Below are 18,063 nucleotides of genomic sequence, written 5' to 3' on the forward strand. Positions count from 1 at the left end.
TGTGGGGTCTGACCGAGGGGAGACCGGGGAACTGTGCACGGTGCTCCGAGTGACCGAGGGGAGATCGGGGAACTGTGCACGGTGCTCCAAGTGTGGGGTCTGACCGAGGGGAGACCGGGGAACTGTGCACGGTGCTCCGAGTGACCGATGGGAGACCGGGGAACTGTGCACGGTGCTCCGAGTGACCGAGGGGAGACCGGGGAACTGTGCACGGTGCTCCGAGTGACCGAGGGGAGACCGGGGAACTGTGCACGGTGCTCCAAGTGAGGGTCTGACCGAGGGGAGACCGGGGAACTGTGCACGGTGCTCCGAGTGTGGTTCTGACCAGGGAACTGTGCACGGTGCTCCGAGTGACCGAGGGGAGACCGGGGAACTGTGCACGGTGCTCCGAGTGCGTGGTCTGACCGAGGGGAGACCGGGGAACTGTGCACGGTGCTCCGAGTGTGGGTCTGACCGAGGGGAGAGCGGGGAACTGTGCACGGTGCTCCGAGTGTGGGTCTGACCGAGGGGAGACCGGGGAACTGTGCACGGTGCTCCGAGTGACCGAGGGGAGACCGGGGAACTGTGCACGGTGCTCCGAGTGACCGAGGGGAGACCGGGGAACTGTGCACGGTGCTCCGAGTGTGGGTCTGACCGAGGGGAGACCGGGGAACTGTGCACGGTGCTCCGAGTGACCGAGGGGAGACCGGGGAACTGTGCACGGTGCTCCGAGTGACCGAGGGGAGACCGGGGAACTGTGCACGGTGCTCCGAGTGACCGAGGGGAGACCGGGGAACTGTGCACGGTGCTCCGAGTGACCGAGGGGAGACCGGGGAACTGTGCACGGTGCTCCGAGTGTGGGGTCTGACCGAGGGGAGACCGGGGAACTGTGCACGGTGCTCCGAGTGACCGAGGGGAGACCGGGGAACTGTGCACGGTGCTCCGAGTGACCGAGGGGAGACCAGGGAACTGTGCACGGTGCTCCGAGTGAGGGTCTGACCGAGGGGAGACCGGGGAACTGTGCACGGTGCTCAGAGTGTGGTTTTGACCAGGGAACTGTGCACGGTGCTCCGAGTGACCGAGGGGAGATCGGGGAACTGTGCACGGTGCTCCGAGTGCGGGGTCTGACCGAGGGGAGACCGGGGAACTGTGCACGGTGCTCCGAGTGTGGGGTCTGACCGAGGGGAGACCGGGGAACTGTGCACGGTGCTCCGAGTGTGGGTCTGACTGAGGGGAGACCGGGGAACTATGCACGGTGCTCCGAGTGTGGGTCTGACCGAGGGGAGACCGGGGAACTGTGCACGGTGCTCCGAGTGACCGAGGGGAGACCGGGGCACTGTGCATGGTGCTCCGAGTGACCGAGGGGAGACCGCGGAACTGTGCACGGTGCTCCGAGTGTGGATCTGACCGAGGGGAGACCGGGTAACTGTGCACGGTGCTCCGAGTGACTGAGGGGAGACCAGGGAACTGTGCACGGTGCTCCGAGTGTGGGTCTGACCGAGGGGAGACAGGGGAACTGTGCACGGTGCTCCGAGTGTGGGTCTGACCGAGGGGAGACCGGGGAACTGTGCACGGTGCTCCGAGTGACCGAGGGGAGACCGGGGCACTGTGCACGGTGCTCCGAGTGTGGGGTCTGACTGTGGGGAGACCGGGGAACTGCGCACGGTGCTCCGAGTGTGGGTCTGACCAGGGAACTGTGCACGGTGCTCCGAGTGAGGGTCTGACCAGGGAACTGTGTACGGTGCTCCGAGTGTGGGTCTGACCGAGGGGAGACCGGGGAACTGTGCACAGTGCTCCGAGTGACCGAGGAGGATACGGAGACTGGGGAACTGTGTACGGTGGTCCGAGTGACCGAGGCGAGACCGGGGAACTGTGCACGGTGGTCCGAGTGACCGAGGCGAGACCGGGGAACTGTGCACGGAGCTCCGAATGACCGAGGGGAGACCAGGGAACTGTGCACGGTGCTCCGAGTGAGGGTCTGACCGAGGGGAGACCGGGGAACTATGCACGGAGCTCCGAATGACCGAGGGGAGACCAGGGAACTGTGCACGGTGCAAGGAGTGTGGGGTCTGACCAGGGAACTGTGCACGGTGCTCCGAGTGAGGGTCTGACCAGGGAACAGTGCACGGTGCTCCGAGTGTGGGGTCTGACCGAGGGGAGACCGGGGAACTGTGCACGGTGCTCCGAGTGACCGATGGGAGACCGGGGAACTGTGCACGGTGCTCCGAGTGACCGAGGGGAGACCGGGGCACTGTGCACGGTGCTCCGAGTGTGGGGTCTGACTGTGGGGAGACCGGGGAACTGTGCACGGTGCTCCGAGTGACCGAGGGGAGACCGGGGAACTGCGCACGGTGCTCCGAGTGACCGAGGGGAGACCGGGGAACTGTGCACGGTGCTCCGAGTGACAGAGGGGAGACTGGGGAACTGTGCACGGTGCTCCGAGTGACAGAGGGGAGACTGGGGAACTGTGCACGGTGCTCCGAGTGACAGAGGGGAGACTGGGGAACTGTGCACGGTGCTCCGACTGCGTGTCTGACCGAGGGGAGACTGGGGAACTGTGTACGGTGCTCCGAGTGACCGAGGGGAGACCGGGGAACTGTGCACGGTGCTCCGAGTGACCGAGGGGAGACTGGGGAACTGTGCACGGTGCTCCGAGTGTGGGGTCTGACCGAGGGGAGACCGGGGAACTGTGCACGGTGCTCCGAGTGACCGATGGGAGACCGGGGAACTGTGCACGGTGCTCCGAGTGACCGAGGGGAGAGCAGGGAACTGTGCACGGTGCTCCGAGTGAGGGTCTGACCGAGGGGACACCGGGGAACTGTGCACGGTACTCCGAGTGTGGTTCTGACCAGGGAACTGTGCACGGTGCTCCGAGTGACCGAGGGGAGATCGGGGAACTGTGCACGGTGCTCCGAGTGTGGGTCTGACTGAGGGGAGACAGGGGAACTGTGCACGGTGCTCCGAGTGTGGGTCTGACCGAGGGGAGACCGGGGAACTATGCATGTTGCTCCGAGTGTGGGTCTGACCGAGGGGAGACCGGGGAACTGTGCACGGTGCTCCGAGTGACCGAGGGGAGACCGGGGAACTGTGCACGGTGCTCCGAGTGACCGAGGGGAGACCGGGGAACTGTGCACGGTGCTCCGAGTGACCGAGGGGAGACCGGGGAAATGTGCACGGTGCTCCGAGTGTGGGACTGACCGATGGGAGACCGGGGAACTGTGCACGGTGCTCCTAGTGTGGGGTCTGACCGAGGGGAGACCGGGGAACTGTGCACGGTGCTCCTAGTGAGGGTCTGACCGAGGGGAGACCGTGGATCTGTGCACGGTGCTCCGAGTGACCGAGGGGAGACCAGGGAACTGTACATGGTGCTCCGAGTGTGGGTCTGATCGAGGGGAGACCGGGGAACTGTGCACGGAGCTCCGAGTGAGGGTCTGACCGAGGGGAGACCGGGGAACAGTGAACGGTGCTCCGAGTGACCGAGGGGAGACCGGGGAACTGCGCACGGTGCTCCGAGTAACCGAGGGAAGACCGGTGTGCTGGGCATGGTGCTCCGAGTGTGGGTCTGACCGAGGGGAGACCGGGGAACTGTGCACGGTGCTCCGAGTGACCGAGGGTAGACCGGGGAACTGTGCACGGTGCTCAGAGTGCGGGGTCTGACCGATGGGAGACCGGGGAACTGTGCACGGTGCTCCGAGTGTGGGACTGACCGATGGGAGACCGGGGAACGGTGCACGGTGCTCCGAGTGTGGGGTCTGACCGAGGGGAGACCGGGGAACTGTGCACGGTGCTCCGAGTGTGGGTCTGACCGAGGGGAGACCGGGGAACTGTGCACGGTGCTCCTCGTGAGGGTCTGACCGAGGGGAGACCAGGGAACTGTGCACGGTGCTCCGAGTGACCAAGGGGAGACCGGGGAACTGTGCACGGTGCTCAGAGTGACCGAGGGGAGACCGGGGAACTGTGCACGGTGCTCAGAGTGACCGAGGGAAGACCGTGGATCTGTGCACGGTGCTCCGAGTGACCGAGGGGAGACCAGGGAACTGTACATGGTGCTCCGAGTGTGGGTCTGACCGAGGGGAGACCAGGGAACTGTGCACGGTGCTCCGAGTGACCGAGGGGAGACCAGGGAACTGTGCACGGTGCTCCGAGTGACCGAGGGGAGACCGGGGAACTGTGCACGGTGCTCCAAGTGACCGAGGGGAGTCCGGGGATCTGTGCACGGAGCTCCGAGTGAGGGTCTGACCGAGGGGAGACCGGGGAACCGTGCACGGTGCTCCGAATGAGGGTCTGACCGAGGGGAGACCGGGGAACTGTGCACGGTGCTCCGAATGAGGGTCTGACCGAGGGGAGACCGGGGAACTGTGCACGGTGCTCCGAGTGTGTGTCTGACCAGGGAACTGTGCACGGTGCTCCGAGTGAGGGTCTGACCAGGGAACTGCGTACGGTGCTCCGAGTGACCGAGGGGAGACCGGGGAACTGTGCACGGTGCTCCGAGTGACCGAGGGGAGACCGGGGAACTGTGCACGGTGCTCCGAGTGACCGAGGGGAGACCGGGGAACTGCGCACGGTGCTCCGAGTAACCGAGGGAAGACCGGTGTGCTGGGCATGGTGCTCCGAGTGTGGGTCTGACCGAGGGGAGACCGGGGAACTGTGCACGGTGCTCCGAGTGACCGAGGGTAGACCGGGGAACTGTGCACGGTGCTCAGAGTGCGGGGTCTGACCGATGGGAGACCGGGGAACTGTGCACGGTGCTCCGAGTGTGGGACTGACCGATGGGAGACCGGGGAACTGTGCACGGTGCTCCGAGTGACCGAGGGGAGACCGGGGAACTGTGCATGTTGCTCCGAGTGTGGGTCTGACCGTGGGGAGACCGGGGAACTGTGCACGGTGCTCCGAGTGACCGAGGGGAGACCGGGGCACTGTGCACGGTGCTCCGAGTGACCGAGGGGAGACCGGGGAACTGTGCACGGTGCTCCGAGTGTGGGTCTGACCGAGGGGAGACCGGGGAACTGTACACGGTGCTCCGAGTGTGGATCTGACCGAGGGGAGACCGGGGAACTGTGCACGGTGCTCCGAGTGAGGGTCTGACCGAGGAGAGACCGGGGAACAGTGCACGGTGCTCCGAGTGTGGGTCTGACCGAGGGGAGACCGGGGAACTGGGCACAGTGCTCCGAGTGACCGAGGAGGATACGGAGACTGGGGAACTGTGTACGGTGCTCCGAGTGACCGAGGGGAGACCGGGGAACTGCGCACGGTGCTCCGAGTGAGGGTCTGACCGAGGGGAGACCGGGGAACTGTGCACGGTGCTCCGAGTGACCGAGGGGAGACCGGGGAACTGCGCACGGTGCTCCGAGTGAGGGTCTGACCGAGGGGAGACCGGGGAACTGCGCACGGTGCTCCGAGTGAGGGTCTGACCGAGGGGAGACCGGGGAACTGTGCACGGTGCAACGAGTGTGGGTCTGACCAGGGAACTGTGCACGGTGCTCCGAGTGAGGGTCTGACCAGGGAACTGTGTACGGTGCTCCGAGTGACCGAGGGGAGATCGGGGAACTGTGCACGGTGCTCCAAGTGTGGGGTCTGACCGAGGGGAGACCGGGGAACTGTGCACGGTGCTCCGAGTGACCGATGGGAGACCGGGGAACTGTGCACGGTGCTCCGAGTGACCGAGGGGAGACCGGGGAACTGTGCACGGTGCTCCGAGTGAGGGTCTGACCGAGGGGAGACCGGGGAACTGTGCACGGTGCTCCGAGTGTGGTTCTGACCAGGGAACTGTGCACGGTGCTCCGAGTGACCGAGGGGAGACCGGGGAACTGTGCACGGTGCTCCGAGTGCGTGGTCTGACCGAGGGGAGACCGGGGAACTGTGCACGGTGCTCCGAGTGTGGGTCTGACCGAGGGGAGAGCGGGGAACTGTGCACGGTGCTCCGAGTGTGGGTCTGACCGAGGGGAGACCGGGGAACTGTGCACGGTGCTCCGAGTGACCGAGGGGAGACCGGGGAACTGTGCACGGTGCTCCGAGTGACCGAGGGGAGACCGGGGAACTGTGCACGGTGCTCCGAGTGTGGGTCTGACCGAGGGGAGACCGGGGAACTGTGCACGGTGCTCCGAGTGACCGAGGGGAGACCGGGGAACTGTGCACGGTGCTCCGAGTGACCGAGGGGAGACCGGGGAACTGTGCACGGTGCTCCGAGTGACCGAGGGGAGACCGGGGAACTGTGCACGGTGCTCCGAGTGACCGAGGGGAGACCGGGGAACTGTGCACGGTGCTCCGAGTGTGGGGTCTGACCGAGGGGAGACCGGGGAACTGTGCACGGTGCTCCGAGTGACCGAGGGGAGACCGGGGAACTGTGCACGGTGCTCCGAGTGACCGAGGGGAGACCAGGGAACTGTGCACGGTGCTCCGAGTGAGGGTCTGACCGAGGGGAGACCGGGGAACTGTGCACGGTGCTCAGAGTGTGGTTTTGACCAGGGAACTGTGCACGGTGCTCCGAGTGACCGAGGGGAGATCGGGGAACTGTGCACGGTGCTCCGAGTGCGGGGTCTGACCGAGGGGAGACCGGGGAACTGTGCACGGTGCTCCGAGTGTGGGGTCTGACCGAGGGGAGACCGGGGAACTGTGCACGGTGCTCCGAGTGTGGGTCTGACTGAGGGGAGACCGGGGAACTATGCACGGTGCTCCAAGTGTGGGTCTGACCGAGGGGAGACCGGGGAACTGTGCACGGTGCTCCGAGTGACCGAGGGGAGACCGGGGCACTGTGCAAGGTGCTCCGAGTGACCGAGGGGAGACCGCGGAACTGTGCACGGTGCTCCGAGTGTGGATCTGACCGAGGGGAGACCGGGTAACTGTGCACGGTGCTCCGAGTGACTGAGGGGAGACCAGGGAACTGTGCACGGTGCTCCGAGTGTGGGTCTGACCGAGGGGAGACAGGGGAACTGTGCACGGTGCTCCGAGTGTGGGTCTGACCGAGGGGAGACCGGGGAACTGTGCACGGTGCTCCGAGTGACCGAGGGGAGACCGGGGCACTGTGCACGGTGCTCCGAGTGTGGGGTCTGACTGTGGGGAGACCGGGGAACTGCGCACGGTGCTCCGAGTGTGGGTCTGACCAGGGAACTGTGCACGGTGCTCCGAGTGAGGGTCTGACCAGGGAACTGTGTACGGTGCTCCGAGTGTGGGTCTGACCGAGGGGAGACCGGGGAACTGTGCACAGTGCTCCGAGTGACCGAGGAGGATACGGAGACTGGGGAACTGTGTACGGTGGTCCGAGTGACCGAGGCGAGACCGGGGAACTGTGCACGGTGGTCCGAGTGACCGAGGCGAGACCGGGGAACTGTGCACGGAGCTCCGAATGACCGAGGGGAGACCAGGGAACTGTGCACGGTGCTCCGAGTGAGGGTCTGACCGAGGGGAGACCGGGGAACTATGCACGGAGCTCCGAATGACCGAGGGGAGACCAGGGAACTGTGCACGGTGCAAGGAGTGTGGGGTCTGACCAGGGAACTGTGCACGGTGCTCCGAGTGAGGGTCTGACCAGGGAACAGTGCACGGTGCTCCGAGTGTGGGGTCTGACCGAGGGGAGACCGGGGAACTGTGCACGGTGCTCCGAGTGACCGATGGGAGACCGGGGAACTGTGCACGGTGCTCCGAGTGACCGAGGGGAGACCGGGGCACTGTGCACGGTGCTCCGAGTGTGGGGTCTGACTGTGGGGAGACCGGGGAACTGTGCACGGTGCTCCGAGTGACCGAGGGGAGACCGGGGAACTGCGCACGGTGCTCCGAGTGACCGAGGGGAGACCGGGGTACTGTGCACGGTGCTCCGAGTGACAGAGGGGAGACTGGGGAACTGTGCACGGTGCTCCGAGTGACAGAGGGGAGACTGGGGAACTGTGCACGGTGCTCCGAGTGACAGAGGGGAGACTGGGGAACTGTGCACGGTGCTCCGAGTGACAGAGGGGAGACTGGGGAACTGTGCACGGTGCTCCGAGTGACAGAGGGGAGACTGGGGAACTGTGCACGGTGCTCCGACTGCGTGTCTGACCGAGGGGAGACTGGGGAACTGTGTACGGTGCTCCGAGTGACCGAGGGGAGACCGGGGAACTGTGCACGGTGCTCCGAGTGACCGAGGGGAGACTGGGGAACTGTGCACGGTGCTCCGAGTGTGGGGTCTGACCGAGGGGAGACCGGGGAACTGTGCACGGTGCTCCGAGTGACCGATGGGAGACCGGGGAACTGTGCACGGTGCTCCGAGTGACCGAGGGGAGAGCAGGGAACTGTGCACGGTGCTCCGAGTGAGGGTCTGACCGAGGGGACACCGGGGAACTGTGCACGGTACTCCGAGTGTGGTTCTGACCAGGGAACTGTGCACGGTGCTCCGAGTGACCGAGGGGAGATCGGGGAACTGTGCACGGTGCTCCGAGTGTGGGTCTGACTGAGGGGAGACAGGGGAACTGTGCACGGTGCTCCGAGTGTGGGTCTGACCGAGGGGAGACCGGGGAACTATGCATGTTGCTCCGAGTGTGGGTCTGACCGAGGGGAGACCGGGGAACTGTGCACGGTGCTCCGAGTGACCGAGGGGAGACCGGGGAACTGTGCACGGTGCTCCGAGTGACCGAGGGGAGACCGGGGAAATGTGCACGGTGCTCCGAGTGTGGGACTGACCGATGGGAGACCGGGGAACTGTGCACGGTGCTCCTAGTGTGGGGTCTGACCGAGGGGAGACCGGGGAACTGTGCACGGTGCTCCTAGTGAGGGTCTGACCGAGGGGAGACCGTGGATCTGTGCACGGTGCTCCGAGTGACCGTGGGGAGACCAGGGAACTGTACATGGTGCTCCGAGTGTGGGTCTGATCGAGGGGAGACCGGGGAACTGTGCACGGAGCTCCGAGTGAGGGTCTGACCGAGGGGAGACCGGGGAACAGTGAACCGTGCTCCGAGTGACCGAGGGGAGACCGGGGAACTGCGCACGGTGCTCCGAGTAACCGAGGGAAGACCGGTGTGCTGGGCATGGTGCTCCGAGTGTGGGTCTGACCGAGGGGAGACCGGGGAACTGTGCACGGTGCTCCGAGTGACCGAGGGTAGACCGGGGAACTGTGCACGGTGCTCAGAGTGCGGGGTCTGACCGATGGGAGACCGGGGAACTGTGCACGGTGCTCCGAGTGTGGGACTGACCGATGGGAGACCGGGGAACGGTGCACGGTGCTCCGAGTGTGGGGTCTGACCGAGGGGAGACCGGGGAACTGTGCACGGTGCTCCGAGTGTGGGTCTGACCGAGGGGAGACCGGGGAACTGTGCACGGTGCTCCTCGTGAGGGTCTGACCGAGGGGAGACCAGGGAACTGTGCACGGTGCTCCGAGTGACCAAGGGGAGACCGGGGAACTGTGCACGGTGCTCAGAGTGACCGAGGGGAGACCGGGGAACTGTGCACGGTGCTCAGAGTGACCGAGGGAAGACCGTGGATCTGTGCACGGTGCTCCGAGTGACCGAGGGGAGACCAGGGAACTGTACATGGTGCTCCGAGTGTGGGTCTGACCGAGGGGAGACCAGGGAACTGTGCACGGTGCTCCGAGTGACCGAGGGGAGACCAGGGAACTGTGCACGGTGCTCCGAGTGACCGAGGGGAGACCGGGGAACTGTGCACGGTGCTCCAAGTGACCGAGGGGAGTCCGGGGATCTGTGCACGGAGCTCCGAGTGAGGGTCTGACCGAGGGGAGACCGGGGAACCGTGCACGGTGCTCCGAATGAGGGTCTGACCGAGGGGAGACCGGGGAACTGTGCACGGTGCTCCGAATGAGGGTCTGACCGAGGGGAGACCGGGGAACTGTGCACGGTGCTCCGAGTGTGTGTCTGACCAGGGAACTGTGCACGGTGCTCCGAGTGAGGGTCTGACCAGGGAACTGCGTACGGTGCTCCGAGTGACCGAGGGGAGACCGGGGAACTGTGCACGGTGCTCCGAGTGACCGAGGGGAGACCGGGGAACTGTGCACGGTGCTCCGAGTGACCGAGGGGAGACCGGGGAACTATGCACGGTGCTCCGAGTGACCGAGGGGAGACCGGGGAACTGTGCACGGTGCTCCGAGTGACCGAGGGGAGACCGGGGAACTGTGCACGGTGCTCAGAGTGACCGAGGGGAGACCGGGGAACTGTGCACGGTGCTCCGAGTGACCGAGGGGAGACCGGGGAACTGTGCACGGTGCTCCGAGTGACCGAGGGGAGACCGGGGAACTGTGCACGGTGCTCCGAGTGACCGAAGGGAGACCGGGGAACTGTGCACGGTGCTCCGAGTGACCGAGGGGAGACCGGGGAACTGTGCACGGTGCTCCGAGTGACCGAGGGGAGACCGGGGAACTGTGCACGGTGCTCCGAGTGACCGAGGGGAGACCGGGGAACTGTGTACGGTGCTCCGAGTGTGGATCTGACCGAGGGGAGACCGGGGAACTGTGCATGGTGCTCCGAGTGACCGAGGGGAGACCGGGGAACTGGGCACGGTGCTCCGAGTGACCGAGGGGAGACCGGGGAACTGCGCACGGTGCTCCGAGTGACCGAGGGGAGACCGGGGAACTGCGCACGGTGCTCCGAGTGACCGAGGGGAGACCGGGGAACTGCGCACGGTGCTCCGAGTGACCGAGGGGGGACCGGGGAACTGCGCACGGTGCTCCGAGTGACCGAGGGGAGACCGGGGAACTGCGCACGGTGCTCCGAGTGACCGAGGGGAGACCGGGGTGCTGGGCATGGTGCTCCGAGTGAGGGTCTGACAGAGGGGAGACCGGGGAACTGCGCACGGTGCCACGAGTGAGGGTCTGACCGAGGGGAGACCGGGGAACTGTACACGGTGCTCCGAGTGACCGAGGGGAGACCGGGGAACTGTGCACGGTTTTCCGAGTGTGGGTCTGACCGAGGGGAGACCGGGGAACTGTGTACGGTGCTCCGAGTGTGGGTCTGACCGAGGGGAGACCGGGGAACTGTGTACGGTGCTCCGAGTGAGGGTCTGAACGAGGGGAGACCGGCGAACTGTGCACGGTGCTCCGAGTGTGGGTCTGACCAGGGAACTGTGCACGGTGCTCCGAGTGTGGGTCTGACCGAGGGGAGACCGGGGAACTGTGCACGGTGCTCCGAGTGTGGGTCTGACCGAGGGGAGACCGGGGAACTGTGCACGGTGCTCCGAGTGTGGGTCTGACCGAGGGGAGACCGGGGAACTGTGCACGGTGCTCCGAGTGACCGAGGGGAGATCGGGGAACTGTGCACGGTGCTCCGAGTGCGGGGTCTGACCGAGGGGAGACCGGGGAACTGGGCACGGTGCTCCGAGTGTGGGGTCTGACTGAGGGGAGACCGGGGAACTGTGCACGGTGCTCCGAGTGTGGGTCTGACCGAGGGGAGACCGGGGAACGGTGCACGGTGCTCCGAGTGTGGCTCTGACCGAGGGGAGACCGGGGAACTGTGCACGGTGCTCCAGGTGACCGAGGGGAGACCGGGGAACTGTGTACGGTGCTCCAGGTGACCGAGGGGAGACCGGGGAACTGTGCACGGTGCTCCAAGTGACCGAGGGGAGACCAGGGAACTGTACACGGTGCTCCGAGTGACCGAGGGGAGACCAGGGAACTGTGCACGGTGCTCCGAGTGAGGGTCTGACCGAGGGGAGACCGGGGAACTGTGCACGGTGCTCCGAGTGTGGGTCTGACCGAGGGGAGACCGGGGAACTGTGCACGGTGCTCCGAGTGACCGAGGGGAGACCGGGAAACTGTGCACGGTGCTCCGAGTGTGGGTCTGACCGAGGGGAGACCGGGGAACCGTGCACGGTGCTCCGAGTGCAGGGTCTGACAGAGGGGAGACCGGCGAACTGTGCACGGTGCTCCGAGTGACCGAGGGGAGACAGGGGAACTGTGCACGGTGCACCGAGTGCGGGGTCTGACAGAGGGGAGACCGGGGAACTGTGCACGGTGCTCCGAGTGACCGAGGGGAGACCGGGGAACTGTGCACGGTGCTCCGAGTGACCTAGTGGAGACCGGGGAACTGTGCACGGTGCTCCGAGTGCGGGTCTGACCGAGGGGAGACCGGGGAACTGTGCACGGTGCTCCGAGTGTGGGGTCTGACCAAGTGGAGACTGGGGAACTGTGCACGGTGCTCCGAGTGAGGGTCTAACCGAGGGGAGACCGGGGCACTGTGCACGGTGCTCCGAGTGCGGGGTCTGACCAAGGGAAGACCGAGGAACTGTGCACGGTGCTCCGAGTGACCGAGGGGAGACCGAGGAACTGTGCACGGTGCTCCAAGTGAGTGTCTGACAGAGGGAGACCAGGGAACTGTACACGGTGCTCCGAGTGAGGGTCTGACAGAGGGAGACCGAGGAACTGTGCACGGTGCTCCGAGTGAGGGTCTGACCGAGGGGAGACCGGGGAACTGTGCACGGTGCTTCGAGTGAGTGTCTGACCGAGGGGAGACCGGGGATCTGTGCGTGGTGCTCCGAGTGAGGCTCTGACCGAGGGGAGACCGGGGAACTGTGTATTGTACACAGGCCTTTTGCAACTTCTATCATGAGTTGAGCAGAGGACATGCCTGACCCCCTCCCTCCTTCCCTCCCTGTGACCTAACTGAGCAGGAACAGAGTCACTCACTGATCTCGTTGTCGATTTCCACGGTCAGGTTGTTGGCATCCACGATGAGTTTGTATTCTGGATCGGACTCCACAGGCCCTGTCACTTGGAGGGGGGGAGGGCGGGGTGGGAAAGACGTCAGCCAAATGAGACGGGCAGACCTCAAAACACGCAACTTCACTCAACAACAGGCCATTCAGCCCAACCATACTTGACTTTCACTCACACTCCAGCATCCGTTTCCTTCATCCCTCACTTTGTGTCGGTCGTGCGCCGGAGAGGGAGGGACAGTGGCTCAGAGGTTAGCACTGGTACCTCACAGTGTCAGGGACCCGGGTTCAATTCCACCCTCGGGCGGCTGCCTGTCGGTTTGGGGTTAGCGCATCCTCCACTGTGGCCGTGTGGCCTTCCGCCCACAGTCAAAAGATGTGCAGGTTCGGGTGGGGATTGGCCGTGCTAAATTACCCATAGTGCCCAGGGATGTGCGGGATGGGTGGGGATTGGCCGTGCTAAATTACCCATAGTGCCCAGGGATGTGCAGGTCAGGGTTGGGATTGGCCGTGCTAAATTACCCATAGTGCCCAGGGATGTGCGGGTTAGGGTGGGGATTGACCGTGCTAAATTACCCATAGTGCCCAGGGATGTGCAGGTTAGGGTGGGGATTGGCTGTGCTAAATTACCCATAGTGCCCAGGGATGTGCGGGTTAGGGTGGGGATTGGCTGTGCTAAATTACCCATAGTGCCCAGGGATGTGCGTGTTAGGGAGGGATTGGCCGTGCTAAATTACCCATAGTGCCCAGGGATGTGCGGGTTAGGGTGGGGATTGACCGTGCTAAATTACCCATAGTGCCCAGGGATGTGCGGGTTAGGGAGGGATTGGCCGTGCTAAATTACCCATAGTGCACAGGGATGTGTAGGTTAGGGTGGGATTGGCCGTGCTAAATTACCCATAGTGCCCCAGGGATGTGCAGGTTAGGGTGGGGGATGGACCGTGCTAAATTACCCATAGTGCCCAGGGATGTGCGGGTTAGGGTGGGGATTGGCCGTGCTAAATTACCCATAGTGCCCAGTGATGTGCAGGTTAGGGTGGGGATTGGCTGTGCTAAATTACCCATAGTGCCCAGGGATGTGCAGGTTAGGGTGGGGATTGGCTGTGCTAAATTACCCATAGTGCCCAGGGATGTGCGTGTTAGGGAGGGATTGGCCGTGCTAAATTACCCATAGTGCCCAGGGATGTGCGGGTTAGGGTGGGGATTGGCCGTGCTAAATTACCCATAGTGCCCAGTGATGTGCAGGGTAGGGTGGGGATTGGCTGTGCTAAATTACCCATAGTGCCCAGGGATGTGCGGGTTAGGGTGGGGATTGGCTGTGCTAAATTACCCATAGTGCCCAGGGATGTGCGTGTTAGGGAGGGATTGGCCGTGCTAAATTACCCATAGTGCCCAGGGATGTGCAGGTTAGGGTGGGGATTGGCCGTGCTAAATTACCCATAGTGCCCAGGGATGTGCGGGTTAGGGTGGGGATTGGCCGTGCTAAATTGCCCATAGTGCCCAGGGATGTGCGGGTTAGGGTGGGGATTGGCCGTGCTAAATTACCCATAGTGCCCAGGGATGTGCAGGTTACGGTGGGGATTGGCCGTGCTAAATTACCCATAGTGCCCAGCGATGTGCGGGTTAGGGTGGGGATTGGCCATGCTAAATTACCCATAGTGCCCGGGGATGTGCGGGTTAGGATGGGGATTGGCCGTGCTAAATTAGCCATAGTGCCCAGGGATGTGCGGGTTAGGGTGGGATTGACTGCGCTAAATTACCCATAGTGCCCAGGGATGTGCAGGTTATGGTGGGGATTGGCCATGCTAAATTACCCATAGTGCACAGGGATATGCGGGTTATGGTGGGGATTTGCCGTGCTAAATTACCCATAGTGCCCAGGGATGTGCAGGTTAGGGTGGGATTGGCAGTGCTAAATTACCCATAGTGCCCAGGGATGTGCAGGTTAGGGTGGGGATTGGCCATGCTAAATTACCCATAGTGCATAGGGATATGCGGGTTATGTGGGATTGACCGTGCTAAATTACCCATAGTGCCCAGGGATGTGAAGGTTAAGGTGGGATTGACCATGCTAAATTACCCATAGTGCCCAGGGATGTGCAGGTTACGGTGGGGATTGGCCATGCTAAATTACCCATAGTGCACAGGGATGTGCATGTTAGGGTGGGATTGGCAGTGCTAAATTACCCATAGTGCCCAGGGATGTCAGGTTAGGGTGGGGATTGGCCATGCTAAATTACCCATAGTGCACAGGGATGTGCGGGTTATGGTGGGATTGACCGTGCTAAATTACCCATAGTGCCCAGGGATGTGCAGGTTAGGGTGGGGATTGGCCGTGCTAAATTACCCATAGTGCCCAGGGATGTGCGGGTTAGGGTGGGGATTGGCCATGCTAAATTACCCATAGTGCCCAGGGATGTGCAGGTTAGGGTGGGGATTGGCCGTGCTAAATTACCCATAGTGCCCAGGGATGTGCGGGTTAGGGTGGGGATTGGCCATGCTAAATTACCCATAGTGCCCAGGGATGTGCAGGTTAGGGTGGGGATTGACCGTGCTAAATTACCCATAGTGCCCAGGGATGTGCGGGTTAGGGTGGGAATTGGCCGCGCTAAATTACCCATAGTGCCCAGGGATGTGCAGGTTAGGTGGATTGGCAAATGGAAACACAGGGTTATAGGAATAGGGTCGGGGCATATGTCTGGGTAGGTGAGTCGGTGTAGACTTGATGGGCAAAATGGCATATTTCCACACTGCAGGGATCCTATGAGTGTGGGCCTGGATTACAGAGCTCAAGGCCTAGAGTATATCCATCTCCCTCCGACAGTGCGGCCCTCCCTCAGTACTGGGCACCGGGAGGGAGGGAGGGAGGGAGGGAGGGAGTGTGGGCCTGGATTATGGGGCTCAAGGCCTAGAGTATATCCATCTCCCTCCGACAGTGCGGCACTCCCTCAGTACTGGGCACCGGGAGGGAGGGAGGGAGGGAGGGAGGGAGTGTGGGCCTGGATTATGGGGCTCAAGGCCTAGAGTATATCCATCTCCCTCCGACAGTGCGGCACTCCCTCAGTACTGGGCACCGGGAGGGAGGGAGTGTGGGCCTGGATTATGGAGCTCAAGGCCTAGAGTATATCCATCTCCCTCCGACAGTGCGGCCCTCCCTCAGTACTGGGCACCGTGAGGGAGGGAGGGAGGGAGTGTGGGCCTGGATTATGGAGCTCAAGGCCTAGAGTATATCCATCTCCCTCCGACAGTGCGGCACTCCCTCAGTACTGGGCACCGGGAGGGAGGGAGTGTGGGCCTGGATTATGGAGCTCAAGGCCTAGAGTATATCCATCTCCCTCCGACAGTGCGGCACTCCCTCAGTACTGGGCACCGGGAGGGAGGGAGGGAGGGAGGGAGTGTGGGCCTGGATTATGGAGCTCAAGGCCTAGAGTATATCCATCTCCCTCCGACAGTGCGGCACTCCCTCAGTACTGGGCACCGGGAGGGAGGGAGGGAGGGCCTGGATTATGGAGCTCAAGGCCTAGAGTATATCCATCTCCCTCCGACAGTGCGGCACTCCCTCAGTACTGGGCACCGGGAGGGAGGGAGTGTGGGCCTGGATTATGGAGCTCAAGGCCTAGAGTATATCCATCTCCCTCCGACAGTGCGGCACTCCCTCAGTACTGGGCACCGGGAGGGAGGGAGGGAGTGTGGGCCTGGATTATGGAGCTCAAGGCCTAGAGTATATCCATCTCCCTCCGACAGTGCGGCACTCCCTCAGTACTGGGCACCGGGAGGGAGGGAGGGAGGGAGGGAGTGTGGGCCTGGATTATGGAGCTCAAGGCCTAGAGTATATCCATCTCCCTCCGACAGTGCGGCACTCCCTCAGTACTGGGCACCGGGAGGGAGGGAGGGAGGGAGGGAGTGTGGGCCTGGATTATGGAGCTCAAGGCCTAGAGTATATCCATCTCCCTCCGACAGTGCGGCCCTCCCTCAGTACTGGGCACCGGGAGGGAGGGAGTGTGGGTCTGGATTATGGAGCTCAAGTCCTAGAGTATATCCATCTCCCTCCGACAGTGCGGCACTCCCTCAGTACTGGGCACCGGGAGGGAGGGAGGGAGGGAGGGAGTGTGGGCCTGGATTATGGAGCTCAAGGCCTAGAGTATATCCATCTCCCTCCGACAGTGCGGCACTCCCTCAGTACTGGGCACCGGGAGGGAGGGAGGGAGGGAGTGTGGGCCTGGATTATGGAGCTCAAGGCCTAGAGTATATCCATCTCCCTCCGACAGTGCGGCCCTCCCTCAGTACTGGGCACCGGGAGGGAGGGAGGGAGGGAGGGAGTGTGGGCCTGGATTATGGAGCTCAAGGCCTAGAGTATATCCATCTCCCTCCGACAGTGCGGCGCTCCCTCAGTACTGGGCACCGGGAGGGAGGGAGGGAGGGAGGGAGGGAGTGTGGGCCGGGATTATGGAGCTCAAGGCCTAGAGTATATCCAACTCCCTCCGACAGTGCGGCACTCCCTCAGTACTGGGCACCGGGAGGGAGGGAGTGTGGGCCTGGATTATGGAGCTCAAGGCCTAGAGTATATCCATCTCCCTCCGACAGTGCGGCCCTCCCTCAGTACTGGGCACCAGGAGGGAGGGAGGGAGTGTGGGCCTGGATTATGGAGCTCAAGGCCTAGAGTATATCCATCTCCCTCCGACAGTGCGGCCCTCCCTCAGTACTGGGCACCAGGAGGGAGTGTGGGCCTGGATTATGGTGCTCAAGGCCTAGAGTATATCCACCTCCCTCCGACAGTGCGGCCCTCCCTCAGTACTGGGCACCGGGAGGGAGGGAGGGAGGGAGGGAGGGAGTGTGGGCCTGGGTTATGGGGCTGAGGTGACACCCAGGGCAGAACAGCACGTCCTTACCTTCTGAAGACTTGCGCTGCTTGCCGATGTAGTCTCCCATCTTGGTAATGATCTCCGCAAACTGTATGGGCAGAGGGAGAGAATGAAGTTGGGGGGAGGTTGGAAACTTCCGACGCAGCACGGAGACAGTTTGGGAACAGCGGAATGGACGGTGAAGGGAACGGCAGATTACCTCCCGACCGGGTGCAGGTCGGGAGAGGGGGGGTGGGGGGGGTGTGCAGCGGGAAGCCCGGGTTGACCGCCCGCTGAAGGTGCTGCCTTGAGCTTGCGAGCCGGCACGCATTGGCGCAGTTCGACTGGGCGCGGGGTGAGGCCCCCACCGGGAATCCCGTGCGCATTTGTGCTCTCCTTTGCTGAGCAAGGGTGCTCCTGCGCTTGAGGGAGCGTAGCGGTGGACGGTTTGCCGGGCTGATTCCGGATGCCCAGGGATGTGCAGGTTAGGGTGGGGATTGGCCGTGCTAAATTACCCATAGTGCCCAGGGATGTGCAGGTTAGGGTGGGGATTGGCCGTGCTAAATTACCCATAGTGCCCAGGGATGTGTAGGTTAGGGTGTGGATTGACCGTGCT

At 63.6% G+C, this 18,063-nt stretch overlaps 1 protein-coding gene across 1 annotated transcript in view; it reads right to left on the reverse strand.

Annotated features, from left to right (window-relative positions):
* The window catches only part of prpf31 (PRP31 pre-mRNA processing factor 31 homolog (yeast)), a 44,323-nt gene that overhangs the window by 19,322 nt on the left and 6,938 nt on the right, over window positions 1-18,063 (reverse strand). The window contains exons 3-4 of the mRNA XM_087984954.1: window positions 17,496-17,556; window positions 12,578-12,661 (exon numbers count right to left, since the gene is read on the reverse strand). Coding sequence (XP_087841080.1) covers window positions 12,578-12,661; window positions 17,496-17,556 — 145 coding nt within the window. The remainder of the gene's footprint in view (window positions 1-12,577; window positions 12,662-17,495; window positions 17,557-18,063) is intronic.

This window comes from Chiloscyllium plagiosum, unplaced genomic scaffold, assembly GCF_037043375.1.
Source record: "Chiloscyllium plagiosum isolate Xiang-an unplaced genomic scaffold, Cpla_swu_hap1 HiC_scaffold_49, whole genome shotgun sequence".
Taxonomy (NCBI): Eukaryota; Metazoa; Chordata; class Chondrichthyes; order Orectolobiformes; family Hemiscylliidae; genus Chiloscyllium; species Chiloscyllium plagiosum.